General features: G+C 42.5%; 2 protein-coding genes across 2 annotated transcripts in view; both read left to right on the forward strand.

Moving 5' to 3' along the window:
- The window catches only part of KIF1B (kinesin family member 1B), a 325,658-nt gene that overhangs the window by 27,192 nt on the left and 280,759 nt on the right, over positions 1–17,707 (forward strand). The gene's annotated exons all lie outside the window — the stretch shown is intronic.
- UBE4B (ubiquitination factor E4B) overlaps positions 15,602–17,707 on the forward strand; it is a 112,314-nt gene continuing 110,208 nt past the window's right edge. The window contains exons 1-2 of the mRNA XM_068538848.1: positions 15,602–15,967; positions 16,153–16,299. Coding sequence (XP_068394949.1) covers positions 16,276–16,299 — 24 coding nt within the window. The 5' untranslated portion in view covers positions 15,602–15,967; positions 16,153–16,275. The remainder of the gene's footprint in view (positions 15,968–16,152; positions 16,300–17,707) is intronic.

Raw genomic sequence — 17,707 nt, forward strand, 5'->3', positions numbered from 1 at the left:
GCGCGCGCTTCAGAGCTGGCACCGTCTGCGCCTCCCAAACACGGGGAAGGGGCCGGACAGCCCGGGAAAGAGGGGGAAACTGCCCCCCCCACTGTCTCACCGCCCCCCCCCCCGCCACGCCCTGGCCCAGATTTGAAGTTAAGGGAAGTTAGGGTGAAGTGACCCCTCTTGGGTAGCCCCGGATGCTGCGAAGGCTGCGGAGGAGCACGGGGACCCGACGCGCCCCCTTCTGGACGAGCCTTGCATCCTCTTCTCGCGGGGCCCTCTGGGGAAGGAGGGAGGGCCCTTGCTCTTTTTCTTTTCTTTTTCTTTTCTTTTCCTTTCTTTTTCTTTTCTTTTCTCTCTTTTTCTTTCTTTTTTTAGTTGTTAGTGTTTTTAAAAAATTATGGTAAACTATACATAACATAAAATTTACCATTTTAACCATTTTTAAGAGTGCAGTTCAGTGGCATGAAGTACAGTCACATTGTTGTACAGCCATCACCACCATGCATCTCCAGAATTTTTTCATTTTCCCAAACTGAAACTCCGTCCGCATGAAACAACTCTCCATTCCTCTTCCTCCCAGCCGGTGGCAACCTCCATTCTACCTTCTGTTTCTATGAATTTGACTATTCACCTGTGTGGAATCATATATTTGTCCTTTTGAGTGTGGCAAATTTTACGCAGCATACGTCTTCAAGGTTCATCCATGCTGTAGCCTGTGTTAGAATTTCCTTCCCTTTACAGGCTAATACTCCATTGTATTATATGGATGGACCACATTTTGTGTATCCATTCATCTGGCAATGGACATTTGAGTTGCTTCCACCTTTTGGCTATTGTGAATAATGCTGCTGTGGACACAGGTGTACAAATATCCATTCGAGTCCCTGCTTTCAATTCTTTTGAGTATATACACAAGTGGAATTTCTGGGTCACGTGGTAATCCTGTGTTTAACTTTTTGAGGAACTGCCAACCGTGTACCACAGCAACTGTGCCATTTCACCAACAGTGCACAAGTGTTCCAATTTCTCCACATTCTTACCAACATGTGTTTTCTGGTTTTTCAATTATAGCCATCCTAATGGGTGCATTTTTAAAAATTGTGGTAATTTACACATAACAAAGTTTACCACTTGAGCTATTTTAAAATGTACAATTCAGTGGCAGTAAGTACAGTCACAGTGTTGTATAACCATCACCACTGTCTAATTCTGGAACTTTTTTATTACCTCAGATGGAAACCCCTTACCCATTAGCAGTCAACCCCTTCCCCACAGCCCCTGGAAACCATTAATCTACTTTCTATCCCTATGCAATGGCCTATTCTGGATTTTTTATATAAATCGAGTTGTACAGTAAGTGGCCTTCTGTGTTCCCATGACAGTTCCCTCAAGTTCAATAACTTGCTGGAATGACTCACAGAGCTTTACTTCCTGTTACTGGTTTATCATAAAGGATACAATTCAGGGACAGCCAAAGGAAGAGATGCATAAGGCAAGGGTGGGGGGACATGGAGTTTCCATGTCCTCTCTGGGTCCTCCACCCTCCCAGAATCTCGACGTGTTCACCAATTTGGAAGCTCTCCTGAGCCTCATTGTTCAAGGGTTTTTATAGAGCTCAATCTCCAGTCTCCCTTCTTCTCCCAGAGGCTGGTAGGCCGGACAGAGGGTTCCCACCCTCTAATAAAGTGCTTGGTCTTTCTGGTGACCAGCCCCCATTCTGAGGCTATCTGGAGGGGGGAACACCCTAAGTTGCCTCATTAGGACAAACTCAAGCGTGATCTACAGTCGCCCCTTATGAATGACAAAGACACTCCTATCACTCAGGAAACTCCAAGAGGTTTTGGACCTCTGTGCCAGGAATCAAAGACAAAGACCAAATATGTATTTTTAATTATGCCTCACTGCTTTAATTTCAGTTTGGAAAGACATTTTGGCATGGTTCCGTAAAAACAAGTGAGAAAATATAATATGCGAAGGATCCCTCTGTCATTTTAAAATGCAAGAGGCCATCTTCATGGTGATTTACTATAGTTAACTATTAGACGCATTTTATCACAATTGCTTGGATTGAATTCAATTCAGCAGACATTTGGAGAGGTTCACCAAGTAGTACTAGGTCCTGAAAATACGAAACAAAAGTCATAAAAAGTCAATGATAAATTCCATATAAATGATTCTAACATTAAGCAGTGAATGTAACAAAAAAAAAAATTTTTTTTTAAGTTCATACCCAAAGCAGTAGTTCATTATAAGGATAAATTTTGCATAAGTGTAGTGAATAGTTTCTTGAATTGTTTGATAACCCAATTAAGAAAGGGAGGGACTTCCCTGGTGTCTCAGTGGTTAAGAACCCACCTGCCAATGCAGGGGACGTGGGTTCGAGCCCTGGTCTGGGAAGATCCCACATGCTGCGGAGCAACTAAGCCCATGCACCACAACTACTGAGCCTGCGCTCTAGAGCCCGCGAGGCACAACTAGTGAGCCCACACACCACAACTACTTAAGCCCGCGCGCCTAGAGTCTGTGCTCCGCAAAAAGAGAAGCCGCTGCAATGAGAAGCCCGCGCTCCGCAACGAAGAGTAGCCCCCGCTCGCCACAACTGGAGAAAGCCCGCTTGCTTGCAGCAACAAAGCCATAAATAAATAAATAAATAAATAAAATAATTAATTAATTAATTAATTAATTTTTAAAAAAGAAAGGAAGTGAGTCCAGACATAGAAAGGACTTGTGGTTGCCCTGAGGGAAGGGAGTGGAGGAGGGATGGATTGGGAGTTTGGGATTAGCAGATTACAAACTATTATATATAGAACGGATAAACAACAAGGTTCTACTATATAGCATGGGGAACTATATGCAACATCCTGTGATAAACCATAATGGAAAAAAATATGAAAAAGAATGTATGTATTTATAACTGAATCACTTTGCTGTACAGCAGAAATTAACACAACATTGTAAATCAACTATACTTGAATAAAATAAATGTTAAAAAAAGAAAGGGAGTGAGCCAAAAGATTTAAATTTCTGGCTAGTTTACATAAAATACTGACACTGATGGAGTTAATATGAAACATAACACACCATGATGAAGGCAAAACCAAACTGGTGATTGTGAGTCCTCAATTCAGAGTGTTACTGTTAATCACAGCATAAGAAAACATGATGCTCTGAAATCTCCCAGTTCATCTCTGAAACTTCATAGAAATAGCCCCAAGGGACTTCCCTGGCAGTCCAGTGGTTAAGACTCTGGGCTTCCACTGCCGGGGGCGTGGGTTTGATCCCTGATCAGGGAAATAAGATCCCACAGGCCAAAGAAAACGAAATAGCCCCAAGTTTAAAAACAGTCCTAAAATTTACATATCCTTACCAATAGTGTAATATCCTTACTATAATGAGTTGTGAAGCTAAAAGAAACTTTCCTAAGCTATCAGTAATAAAAAGTAGATTTAGGTCAACCACGATAGAGGAAAGATTAGTTTACTTTTTAAAATCTCTCTAAAAAATTATATTATGAAATTATCATATGAAGAGACAATGAGTATGTTGCAGATAAAATTTATTTAGGGGCAGTTAATCAAACTGTTATTTTTCTGATTTTTAAAATTCACATTTGAGACTAATTTTGTATTCTTTTTCTTTAAGAAGACCTCCCGAATTGCTATGTTTTAGGTACTACAAAACCTAGATCCATCCCTGGTACTGGTATTATCTAAAATAGCAACTTAGGACTATTTACTTAGTCACTTATTTCTCAGGAGAAGCTGCTATTTATCTCTTCTTTTTTTTTTTTTTTTTAAGTAAGCAGTACCTTATTTTATTTTATTTAATTAATTAATTTATTTATTTTTGGCTGTGTTGGGTCTTCATTTCTGTGCGAGGGCTTTCTCAAGTTGTGGCAAGCAGGGGCCACTCTTCATCGCGGTGCGCGGGCCTCTCACTATCGCGGCCTCTCTTGTTGCGGAGCACAGGCTCCAGACGCACAGGCTCATTAGTTGTGGCTCATGGGCCTAGTTGTTCCACGGCATATGGGATCCTCCCAGACCAGGGCTCGAACCCGTGTCCCCTGCATTGGCAGGCAGATTCTCAACCACTGCGCCACCAGGGAGGCCCTCTTCTTTTTTTTTTTTGGCCATGCCACACAACACGTGGGATCTTAGTTCCCCGACCAGGGATCGATCCCACGGCCCTGCATTGAAAGAGCCGCACTGGACTGCTGGGGAAGTCTCTGTCATTTAGCTTTCTAACTAGAGGGGTGGATAATGGGATTTTTATTTTGCTCAGGGGCATTCAATTTGGTTCTGCTGAAGTTAACAACACCCCAGCTCTAGAAGTGAAACGTGACCCAGACTAAATCAATTAGTGCTTTGGTTACATGTTGTCCAAGTGGTCTAATGTGAGCGGGTTTCAGGATTCTAGCTGGGAAGGATGGGAAAAGACAATCTCTTCCTTACAAGGCTTGGATGAGGAAGTATAACCCATCCTGGGGGCCACCAGCACACCGTGAAGGAAGCCCTCCAGAGGAGCATGCAGCTACTGCAGAAAACAGAGAGAGAATCAAGAACCTTGGGTCCACTGTCAAGTCTCTGGAACAAGCCTGACCTGAAAATCTGCTTCTGGACTTTGCAGTTATGTAAATCAATAAATTCCATTTATGGGTGGAGCCAATTTCTCCTGGACTCTTTGCTTCAGTTTATTTATTTATTTATTTAGGCCACCCTGCGCAGCTTGTGGAATCTTAGTTCCCAGACCAGGGATTGAACCCCAGCCGCTGCAGTGAAAGCGCCGAGTCCTAACCACTGGACTCCCAGGGAATTCCCATTTTCCTCAGTTTATATTACTTACCCAGATATTGATAATGATAAAAATACACATATGTTCTAAATACAGAAACATGGTGAGGAATGCAAATATGACCAAATAAATAAATGAAATCCATCAATCCAGGACTTCCACTCTGTATGTCATGTTTATTTTTATTTACTTTTAAATTTTTTAAAATTTTTTTGTTTTTTAAAATTTATTTAATTTATTTATTATTATTTTTCGCTGCGTTGGGTCTTTGTTGCTGCACGCGGGCTTTCTCTAGTTGCGGCGAGCGGGGGTTACTCTTCGTTGCGGTGCGCAGACTTCTCATTGCAGTGGCTTCTCTTGCTGCGGAGCACGGGCTCTAGGCACCCAGGCTTCAGTAGTTGTGGCGCACGGGCTTAGTTGCTCCGCGGCATGTGGGATCTTCCCGGACCAGAGATCGGGGATCGAACCCATGTGCCCTGCATTGGCAGGCAGATTCTTAACCACTGCACCACAGGGAAGTCTCCCAACTCCCTTTTTTAAACAAAAATTTAAAAAATCTTTTTCTGAACCCCTTGAATCTGGTGTGACTGACTTACTCCTGTGTGAGGTGGTTTCTTCCATCATGTTCCTTTCTTATGCTCACTGACACATTTATCAATTCTTTTCTAAGACTAGAGAGAGAGGAGGAAAGTAGGAGACTTATGATGAAAATATAGCCAAGAGGTAGGTAGTTTTCTCCAGATAATACTTTTCACTTAATGAGGAAATATAGAAAATGAGTTTGTGAGTAGTTCGTCTGATTAAAAACATAGGAAATCTTATTTTTATTCAAATGCAACTGTTCATTAGTTTTTAAAAATTAAAGGAAACTTCTAATATTACATTTTAAGTACATATAACATTAATAGAATTTTTTTAACAAAAAGAGATGGAGTCAGTTCATTTGGCTATAAAATGAAAGTGGGGTCAAGATGTTCCTGCTTTTCAGGGGATTACAAAAATGAATTATCATGTTTTAAAATGCGGGTAAATACTGACATTAGTTGAGATCGTTGGAAGGAAGGCTGTTGGGTAGATTTCCTTCAGAATACCTGCCTGCTTCAGTGAGTCAGAGCAATGTCCTCCAAACAAGTAATAATCTCTTTATCCTTTGGGCTCCTCTGTGCTTTCCTGGAATTTCTGGGTTTTTTTTTTTTGGCTGTGCTGCATGGCTGGCAGGATCTTAGTTCCCCAACCAGGGATAAAACACAGGCCCTCCGCACGGAAACTGCAGAGTCCTAACCGCTGGACCACGAGGGAATTCCCCCTTGGAATTTCTTTTATGGCACTTTACACTTTCTACAATGTATTATAGTTGTATACGTGTTTGGGGGTTTGTTTTTTGTTTTTAATTTTTAATTTTTTTTATTTTATTGAAGTAGAGTTGATTTACAATGTTGTGTTAGTTTCAGGTGTACAGCACAGTGATTCAGCTATACATATATATATATATTCTTCTTCATATTCTTCTCCCTTATAGGTTATTACAAAATATTGAGTATAATATTGGGTATAGTTCCCTGTGCTATAAATAGGTCCTTGTTGGTTATCTATTTCATATATAGTAGTGTGTATGTGTTAATCCCAACCTCCTAATTTATCCCTCCTGCCTTTCCCCTTTGGTAACCATAAATTTGTTTTCTATGTCTGTGGGTCTACTTCTGTTTTGTAAATAAGTTCATTTGTACAATAACTTTTTTTTTTTAGATTCCACAAATAAGCAATATCATATGATATTTTTCTTTCTCTGTCTGACTTACTTCACTTAGTATGATAATCGCTAGGTCCATCCATGTTGCTGCAAATGGCATTATTTCATTCTTTTTTTATGGCTGAGTAATATTCCATTGTATATATATATACCACATCTTCTTTAGCCATTCATCTATTGATGGACATTTAGGTTGCTTCCATGGCTTGGCTATTGTAAATAGTGCTGCAATGAACATTGGGCTACATGTATCTTTTCGAATTAGAGTTTTCTCTGGATATACGCCCAGGAAAGTTGTGTGTCTGTTTTATCTCTCTCCTTGACTGTAGGGTATCTTATGGGTAGGAGAATACTTAGCCTGTCTTATTCACCAGTTTGTCTTGGTACCTTGTATAGTGCTTTGCCCATGATAGGCTTTTTTTTTTCTTTCTTTTTTCTACTTTTTTTTTTTTGTGCTTGTGGGATCTCAGTTCCCTCACCAGAGATTGAACCTGGGCCACAGCATTGAAAGCCCGTAATCCTAACCATTAGGCCACCAGGGAACTCCCCCATCATGGGCTTTCAATAAGTGGTTACCAAATGCATGAATAGATGACAGACTGAGTCAGCAGTACTGGTTTTCTTTCCTGGATTTGGTGACCACATCTGCTGAGTGTATCAAACAACCCCAGACATTAGGCATAACAATGTAATCCTATAAAAATCAAATTCTACTCCACGCAAGCAGAATTCTGAATCCTAAGCCCAAGTAAGAGTCAGAATACATAAATTTCAGATAGTTAACTTTTAGAGACATTAAATCAGTCACAGGCATTACCTGTGATTCTAGCCAGAAACAACATCTAATGATTAATATGGCCTCATAAAGCAGTAGGCATTCTTTGGCAGGCATGCTGTATCATTTTAGGCAAGAAGAAGGTTAAAAATCTAGAAAATTGCTAACATCAAATCAACAGCAATAGCAAACAAGATTTATGTAAGAAAAAAATTTGCTATTATTTTCCTTTCAAGAGGAAATACACTTTTCCAATTTATAAGATAAGAGTATACTTCTTAGAAGGTAAAGGATTTAAAGAAGACATCAATAGTGTACAGAATCTACTTTTCCCTAAATATTCAAAAATTTCCCTCTCAACTGATAATTCCCATTAACATACAAGATATACTATTATTTCTCCCAATATGAAAAACAAAACAGTTTTACCCACTTCTCCCTCCAACTACTGTCCCATTTCTTTGCTCTCTTTTGCCATAAAACTTCTTGAGAGAGTTGTCTATTCTTGCATTCTTTCTTATACATACCTAGATCAGTTTCCTGCCCCATCAATCCACCAAAACTGCTCTGAAGGTCACCGAAGAGCTGCTTGTTGCTCAATTCAATGGACAATCTCCATCTTCATCTTAAGTCATCTGTTGACAGCATTTGAAACAGCTGATCATTTCCTCTTTCTTTCAACACTTTGTTCACTTGACTTTGGTCACAGACACCACTGTCTCCTGGTTTTCCTCCAACTACAGGCCAGTCATTGTCAGTCTCCCTTGCTGATTCCTTTCCTCCTCCTTGCTTCTTCTAATCACTCATCCCATCTCATGACTTTAAATTTCATCCATGCACCAAAGATGCTCAACTGATGTCTCTAGTCTGGACCTCTCTCCTAAACTCCAGAGCTATATGTGCAGCCATCTACTTGACATCTTTACTTCAAAGTCTAGTAGATATCTTAGACTTACTATGCATGAAACTGAACTCCTTATCTTCCCCTCAGAGTCTGCTCCACCCATAGTCCTCCCCATCTCAATGGATCGCAACTTCTCCCTCTACCAACACTTGGAGTCATCCTTGACTTCTCTCATTTTTTTCATTCTCACCCTCCACTCCCAAATTCTGTTTGCTATTTCTTCAAAATATAACCAGAAGCCCACCACTTCTCCCTACCTTGCTTGCTGCCATCTTGTCGAGCCCTCAGCACCTCTCACCTGGATCACTGAGCCAAGAGGTCAGAACCCGACTGGTCTCTGTGCTTCTACTCTTATTCCCCACTGTCTGTCTTCAACGCAACATCGAGAGAGTGATCCTTTTAAAAACATCGGAGAGATTCGCTCACTCCTCTGTTCAGAACGCTCCAACAGCTCCCATCTTAGAGTACAAAGCCACAGACATCACCTTCTACTTTCCCGAACACTCATCCTGCTTTAGCCACGCTGGCCACCTGCCAGGCCTATTCCGGACTCAGGGCCTTCTATACCCTCTGCTCCGCATGCTCGCCCACGGATATCCACTTGGCTCACTTCCTCTGTCCCTTCAGGTCTTTCTTCAAATGCTACTTGCTGAGTTAGGTCTTCTCTGACCACTCTATCTATCTATCTATCTATCTATCTATCTATCTATCTATCTATTTATTTATTTGGCTGTACCAGGTCTTAGTTGCAGCACACGGGATCTTCAGTTGTGGCACACGAACTCTTAGCTGAGGCATGTGGGATTTAGTTCTCTGACCAGAGATCGAACCTGGGCCTCCTGCATTGGGAGCATGGAGTCTTAGCCACTGGACCACCAGGGAAGTCCCTTTATTTATTTATTTATTTTAATTTTAATTAATTAATTTATTTTTGGCTGCACTGGGTTTTGTTGCTGCGTGGGGCTTCCTCTAGTTGGGGCGAGCGGGTGCTACTCTTCGTTGCGGTACACAGGCATCTCATTGTGGTGGCTTCTCTTGCTGCGGATCACGGGCTCTAGGCACCCAGGCTTCAGTATTTGCAGCACGCGGGCTCAGTAGTTGTGGCTCATGGGCTCTAGAGCGCAGGCTCAGTAGTTGTGGCGCACGGGCTTAGTTGCTCTGCGGCATGTGGGATCTTCCTGGACCAGGGCTCGAACCCGTGTCCCCTGCATTGGCAGGCGGATTCTTAACCACTGTGCCACCAGGGAAGTCCCCTTTACTTATTTTTTTAATTAATTTTTTAATTGGAGTATAGTTGATTTACAGTGTTGTGTTAGTTTCTGCTGTACAGCAAAGTGAATCAGCCATATGTATACATATACCCACTCTCTTCTAGACTCCACTCCCATATAGGTCATTACAGAGCACTGAATAAATTTCCCTGTGCTATACAGTAGGTTCTTATTAGTTATTTTTTATATATAGTAGTGTGTATATGTCAATCCCAATCTCCCAGTTTATCCCCCCCACTCCTTTCCTCTTTGGTAACCATAAGTTTGTTTTCTACACCTGTGACTCAATTTCTGTTTTGTATATAGATTCATTTGTATGACCACCCTCTTTAAAACGGAAACACCGATCTCCAGCATTATTCTCCTTCTTGGCCTTACTTTAGTCTACTGCACTTATCATGTTGGCAGAGAGAAGAAGACTCAGCACTGAGCCTGCAGCTCTACAATATTTAAAACTTGGGTGAAGGAGGCAGCAAATGAACCTGAGGAAGAGCTTCCAGTGAGGCAAGAGGAAACCCAAGGGAGTGTGGCCTCAGTGAAAGGCAATATAGGGGAAAGTGTTTCAAAAGTGCTCAACTGTACTGAATGCTGCTGAGAAGGCTGATAAATACTGGATACAAAAAATGGAACTGGTCTTGGCTAGATGGAGATCACTGGTGATCTCAACAAGAGAATTTTCTCAGAATGGCACAGACAGAGGATAGACTGGACTGAGGAATAAGGGAAGGAGTGGAAATAATATGCAAAATGTCTTGTGAGATGTTTTGCTGTCAAGGGAAGCAAATAAAGGAGGCATAGCCCAAAGGAGATGTAGGGTCAAAGTAGGGGTTTTTAAAGTTAGTGTTCCTAGAGCAGAAATGTGTCCAGTGGGGAGGAAGAAAATGATGGTGCAAAAGAAAAAGGATAAATCCTGGACCAAAGTCCTTAAGAAGGTGGGAGGGGAAGGAATCCAGAATCCAGGTGCAGGGGTTGACCTCTGATGGCAGTAGAGAGAACAGAATATATTGTACTTACAGATGTAGGTAGCTTTGTAGATCCAAAGGAAGATCATCAGGAAGCTTGGTAGATCTAGCTTTGTAGGTCATCAGGAAGACAAATTTTGGTCCAGTGAGCTCTCTATATACTGGCACTTGAATAAAAGCTATCCTAAAAGATTATAAGTGCTAGAATTTACCATCACAAATGCCTTTTAATTGACTAGGAGGCTATTTTTTACTTTTTCTAAAGAATATTTTATTTATTTATTTTTAGCTGCGTTGGGTCTTCATTGCTGCGCGTGGGCTTTCTCTAGTTGCTGAGAGCGGGGGCTACTCTTCATTGCGGTGCGTGGGCTTCTCATTGCGGTGGCTTCTCCTGTTGTGGAGCACGGGCTCTAGGCATGCGGGCTTCAGTAGTTGTGGTACACGGGCTCAGCAGTTGTGGCTCGTGGGCTCTAGAGCGCAGGCTCAGTAGTTGTGGCGCACGGGCTTAGTTGTTCTGTGGCATGTGGGATCTTCCCGGACCAGGGCTCGAACCCGTGTCCCCTGCATTGGCAGGCAGATTCTTAACCACTGTGCCAACAGGGAAGTCCCTATTTTTACTTTCTTTTTTTTTTTTTTTTTTAATTATTTATTTATTTATTTATTTTTGGCTGTGTTGGGTCTTCGTTTCTGTGCAAGGGCTTTCTCTAGTTGTGGCAAGCAGGGGCCACTCTTCATCGCGGTGCGCGGGCCTCTCACTGTCATGGCCTCTCCCGTTGCGGAGCACAAGCTCCAGACGCGCAGGCTCAGTAGTTGTGGCTCACGGGCCTAGCAGCTCCGCGGCATGTGGGATCTTCCTGGACCGGGGCACGAACCCGTGTCCCCTGCATTGGCAGGCAGATTCCTAACCACTGCGCCACCAGGGAAGCCCCCTGTTTTTACTTTCAGGTGAAAAAAAACCCACAAAAACCCCTTTCCCCTTATAAAATAACAAAATCTGCCCAAAGTATACTTTTATTTTCAGTCACATGTTTCAGTTTGTTCTCCTCCTTTATCTGTTACTAGCATTAAAAAGTACTTTTGCTAACTTCTAGGTAATTCTGAGAACTAATTTGTCTTGGGCCTTGATGCTTGGTAGTTCCCAAATGAGGCAGACAGATTATTTTGCATGATCTAAAGGGGGTAATATAATGCCCCCTTTAGAAGATGGAAGATGGAAGAAACTGAGCAAAACAGTGAGATAAGTATCATGAACACCTCTGAGATAGATACTCTTATTTACGATTTTGTGGGAAAGCTTCCCCTAAGGGAAGTGGTAGGAACTCCAGCACTTGGGCAGTTTAAAACAACCGTAAAAGGCACTAAAAAACATATTAGAGGGACTCATCCTGTAAGAGACCCTGGGAAATACAGTACATGGCTAAAGAGAGTTCACTTCTAATTTTTGTGATTTTACAAAATTCATTATATTTGCAGAAAGAGTACTTTGGAGTTGAAGAAAAAGAAAGGGAGTGGAGTTGTCACGCAAATGGTAAAAAATCCCTGTATTTCTTAGTCTTAAAATAGTGAGACAGCTTTAAAAGTGAATTCTATGTCAGAAAATCCAAATGTCATAAATCATAAAAGGTTAAAGCTATATTGGACATGGAATCTATGGTGAATAAAATACTGTGGCATTTTCACAATATCACTACTCAGCAAACAAGCATACAATCAGTACTTTATCTTACATTTTTCGAATACCCATTTTGTTCTAGATATTGTGTTCTTGTGATATATAGACAGAGATATTTGTGTGATAGGGAAAGAATTCAGGGAAGCAAGACTTCTGATCATTTTCCCATTTGACTTGGGGCAGGCCATTTAATATTCAGCGTTTCACTTTCTCCAGCCACAAAATGGGAAGGATATTTCCTATAATATTTGAATATTGTTACGGATGGAATGTTTGTGTTCCCCGCAAGTTCATGTGTTGACACCCTCCCCCATGTGATGGTATTACTTTGCAGAGATAATTAGGAATAGATGAGGTCATAAGGGTGAGGCACTCATGGATGAGATCAGTGCCCTTATGAGAGTTTCTAGAGAGCTTGCTTGCTCTCTGTTCACAGTCATGTGAGGATACAAGGAGAAGCTAGTACAAGCCACCTGGAAGAGGGAGTTCACCAGATTTGACCATGCTGGCACCCTGACCTCAGACTTTCAGCCTCCAGAACTAAGAAATAAATTTCTGTTGCTTATAAGCCACTCAGTCTATGGTATTCTGTTATAGCAGCACAAACTGACTAAGAGAAATAATAAATGATTCAATATGCCTTGTAAAAGTGAATGTATTACATCAAAAGCACAAATGACAAAAGAAAAAAATAAACTGGACTACATCAAAGTAAAAAAATTTGTGCTGCAAATGGTACTATCAAGAAAGTGAAATGACAACCCACAGAATGGGAAAGATATCTATAAATTACATGTTTGTTAAGGGACTAATATCCAGAGTATATACAGAACTCTTACAACTCAACAATAAAAAGACAAATAACCAATTAAAAAATGAACAAAGGATTTGGACAGATATTTTTCCAAAGATATACAAATAACTAATAAATACATGAAAAGATGCTCAACATTGTTAGCCCTCAGAGGAATGAAAACACAAAACTGCAGTGAGATACCACTTCACATCTACTAGTGTGACTATTCTAAAAAAGAGATACTAACAAATGTTGGTGAGGATTGGAGAAAATGGAACCCTCATACGTTGCTGGTGGAATGTACAATGGTGCAGCGCTTTGGAAAACAGTTTTTCAGTTGCTTGAAAAGTTAAACATACAACCCAGAAATTCTCCTCCTAGGTATCCAAGAGAAATTAATATCCAAGAGAAATTAAAACAAATGTCCACACAAAAACTTACACATAAATATTGATAGCAGCATTATTCATAATAACCAAATGGTGGAAACAACCCAAATGTCCATTAACTGATGAATGAATAAACAAAATGTGGTATATCCTTACAATGGAATATTATTCGGCATTAAAGAAATGAAGTACTGATATATACTGCAACATGGATAAACCTTGAAAACATATGCTAAATAAAAGCAGCTGGACACAAAAAGCCCCACAGAGTAGGATTCCATTGGTAGAGACAGAAAGTAGATTAGTGGTTGCCCAGAAGGAGAGGAGGGGAGAATGGGGAGTGACTGTTAACAGGTACAGGGTTTCTTTCTGGGGTGATGAAATGTTGTGGAATTAGTGATGATGGTTGATAACTGTGAATATTCTACAACCATCGTACACTTTAAATGGATGAATTGTATGGAATACGAATTATATGGCAATGACCACGTTTAAAAAAAGAAGTAAATGGGGGCTTCCCTGGTGGCGCAGTGGTTGAGGGTCTGCCTGCCAACGCAGGGGACACGGGTTCGAGCCCTGGCCTGGGAAGATCCCACATGCCGCGGAGCAACTAAGCCCGTGAGCCACAACTACTGAGCCTGCGCGTCTGGAGCCTGTGCTCCGCAACGGGAGAGGCCGCGACAATGAGAGGCCCGCGCACCGCGATGAAGAGTGGCCCCCGCTCGCCGCAACTGGAGAAAGCCCTTGCACAGAAACGAAGACCCAACACAGCCAAAAATAAATAAATAAATAAATAAATTTATTTAAAAAAAAAAAAAAAAAAAGAAGTAAATGTACTGATATCAATGTCACCAGGCATCTAAATTCTGGCTTACACAGAATTCCTTTCCTGGAGAGCAGATAATATGTAAAGCCAGCAGTGGTCTAATTTTACTTACAAATTCCTTACATATCTGGTTGTCAGGTTACTATTTTAAGTAAGTAGCAGGAAAAAAATTGTGACTTTTAATTCTGGAATGCAGCCTGTAATATTATGGTTAAGTAAACCATCCCATACATTACATTCTTCGTAGGTGGCAAAATCTGGAATTTCATGACACTGTTAAACGTTGACCACTGTTTAGACTTGTATATTATAAAATATTTGCATTCTTCAGAGAACAGATTGGAGGTTGCCAGAGGGGGACAGTGCGTGGGCAAAATGGTGAAGGTGGTCAAAAGGTACAAACTCAGTTGTAAGAAGTCTTGTGGGTGTAATGTACAGCATTGGGACTACAGTCAACAATACTGTATCATATATTTGAAAGTTGCTAAGCGAATAACTCTTTAAAGTGCTCATTCCAAAAAAAAAAAAAAACAAGTATGTGTGGTGATGGGTGTTAACATATTGTGGTAATCATTTCCCAATATATACGTATGTCAAATCATTATACTATACACGTTAAAACTAATATGTTTTGATTACACACATTTCAATTAAAAATTTTTTTGTGTTCTTGTCCAGGTGAGGACGATGGTTTCTTTTCCTTGGCTCCACAAGTCTTCCTTGTGTTTGTGTATGCACTTCAAAGTTTTCTGGGTCTCAAACCCATTTATACTTTCAAATTTGGAACACACTTAAAAAAAAAAAATCAGAAATGATCTCTCTAAAAGAACAAAGTGAAATGAAATGAAGTTCTACTTGTGTTAAAGTTTTCTTCCAAATGGGCTTTCCTTGCGGAGGAGGAAGAGTCTACGTAGAAAGGTTTTGCAGAATGTGAGCGGTCAGGCTGGTAGAGAACGCTCATCCCAGGAAAGAGACGTTTTCCGTTTCTTTTAGTTCGTTTGGGCGGCATCGTGGAGAGTCGAGAGGCGTTTGTGAGCCGCTAAAGAGAAAAGCCTGGGAACAACGGAGGCGCTGTGGGCCCGGGTCGCTGGGCGGGAGTCCCCTTTTGGCCAATCTTCCCGTTGTCTGCAGGCGCCGTGCCCCGCGGCCTCCGCCATCGCCCGCCCGCGTGGCCCTCCCGGGAACCTACCTGGGCCGGGCCCGCGCACCGCCCGCCCGCGCCGTCGCCATGGCACCTCTCCGCCCCGCCCCCCGCGCTCGGCCGGCCCGCCCGCGGCCCCGCTCGCCCCTCCCCCCGCCCCGCGCGGCTGCCGGGGAGAGGGTGGGGCGGAGGCGGGAGGAGACGCAGGAGAGAGGAAATCGGCGGCGCGACGCCCGCGGCCCATTGGCTGCCTCGTCCTGGGGCCAGAAGCCCCGCCTGTCTGACGGGGTCACGTGATCCCTTTCAAAGATGGCCGCCCTGTTGTTTTGATGAATAATACTTGGTGGGGCGAGGGGGTAAGAGTAGGGGTGGAGGGGTAGGAGGATTTACTCTTCCAGCCAGAGCATCGCGAGTCCGGTCCTCCCCCTCCCCCTTGCCCAGGCTCCGGCGTGGAGGCGGGGCGTGGCCGGCCTGCTTTGGGAGGGGAGGAGCTTCCCTCCTCAGTGCTGGGCTCTGCCTGGGCGGCTCTGGGGTCGCCTTGCCTCGGGGCACCCACTCTGCAGTTGAACACTTCCCGCCAGGGGGAAAGGGCTGGAAGGAGAGCACGATCTGCTGGAGGAAGCGCAGTTGCCGCGCCACCACCACGAAGACACAGTAGGCTCCGGGCACGAGGAGAGCTGGAGACCGAGCTCCCTAGTCTGGGTAACCAGGGAAGCAGAGGGTAAAAAGTGGCGCCTTACGATAACCCTGTAGCAGCAGCAGTGGCGGTCAAAGGAGGCTGCTCGTGGCGTAAGCAGCTGTAGGAGTCTCTGGGGCAATTGGAGTGACCGACGCCAAGGCATTTCACTGCCCCTCGTGTTCTTATTTTTTAACCTCTGACTATGCAGTTCTGAAACCTCCCCCATTCGGGGGACCAGACAGCCCGATAGACACCTTCCACTCTCCTCCCGCCCTGGTCTCAAAGAACAGAAGATCTCTCCTTAACGCCTTTCACCATTAAGAGGAAAGCGATGGAGGAGCTGAGCGCTGACGAGGTGAGGAGGTTGGGGGACACCTTGGGAGATTAGTTGGCAACTCTTTGGCGCTTAGGATAGGGTTGATATTGCGCCAGTGGTGCCTGGCCTTTGGGCAGGAATGGAGATGACATTTTCTAAGAATTAAATGAGTCCCTGAGAGGGTCTCCGGTTGTATTCTCTTGTATTCCTTTGCCTTCTTTTTCCATCCTGAACTCCATTTGTCTCTTTTCGAGTCTTCTTTTAGGGTCTAAAGAAGAGGAGAGCATACTGAGGCTTTCATTCTTTTCTTCAGGCTATTTAAGCAAGAAGGGCTGGATTTACATCAAGTTTGTGTGTGTGTGTGTGTGTGTGTGTGTGTGTACGCGCGCGCTCGCGCTCGTGCTCGCGCATGTGCGTGTGCGCGCGCGCGCCTTACTGCAGAGATCTGAAGAATAATTTTGGGAGGAATCAGAATGTATAGGTGTATGTTTTTAAAGGATTTGAAATCCCAAGTATGTGTGGCATTTCATTGTATAAGTTAATTAAACATTACGTATGTGTTTGGGGGTGGTCTACAGACAGATTCTTTGATATTTAACAAAATATGTATCTTCTCCATAGCTTCGTGAATTACAGTTAAATTCTAGCAACTTAACAGACCACTAATGGCTTCTGGCATACTTCTCTTTCATTATGCCTTTTTTCTAGTTTTTGGCCCTTTCAAACTTGTGTTTTGCTGTAACAGACACTGAACAGGAAGCAAATGGAAGCAAATGACTTTGAAAATTCCCCCATTATCATTTCTGAAAGGAGTCTTACAGATCCCCTTCTTGATGTTTTCAAGATTATTTAATAATAGTAATAAAAAGTGGCATGTAGGGTACAAGGATTTTCCTGTGACTCTGTTGACTTTGCCCTTCTTTTTTTTTTTTTTACAAATTGGGAGCTTCCCTTTCAGGACCCCTGCTGGCCTCACTCTCTTCCACCTACCATTTCTTCCACAGTTCATGTAAAACTTCCATGCTTCAGTTTTAGCTGCAGAGTAGTCAATATATTTACCTAGGGACTAAAATTCTCCAGAGAAGAGGCAGGCAGGTGGTGGGTTAAGGGTCACATAGGAAAGGAAGCAAATAATTTTGTTGGTTTTGATACCTGGCTTTTTGGAAAGTCAGGATTGCCCATTCTTTGTTACTGACTTTGTTTTCTAAATACATCAGTAGTGTAATCTTAAATTAGAAGAATATTGAACAATTTCTTTCATTCAGGTAGGAACTATCAAGAGATCCTCGTAGAGGCACTTTGTTTTGTGTAGTTTTTTTAAAGTGCACCCCTTTTTTTCTTTAACATTAATGCTAGTGGATCATTTCTCTTAAGGCAAAGAGTTTTTTAGTAAGTCTTTTACCTCCAGAAATTACTTTTTTTCTTGACATTCTCTAAATTGTTCCTG

Source organism: Eschrichtius robustus, chromosome 3, assembly GCF_028021215.1.
Source record: "Eschrichtius robustus isolate mEscRob2 chromosome 3, mEscRob2.pri, whole genome shotgun sequence".
Classification (NCBI taxonomy): Eukaryota; Metazoa; Chordata; class Mammalia; order Artiodactyla; family Eschrichtiidae; genus Eschrichtius; species Eschrichtius robustus.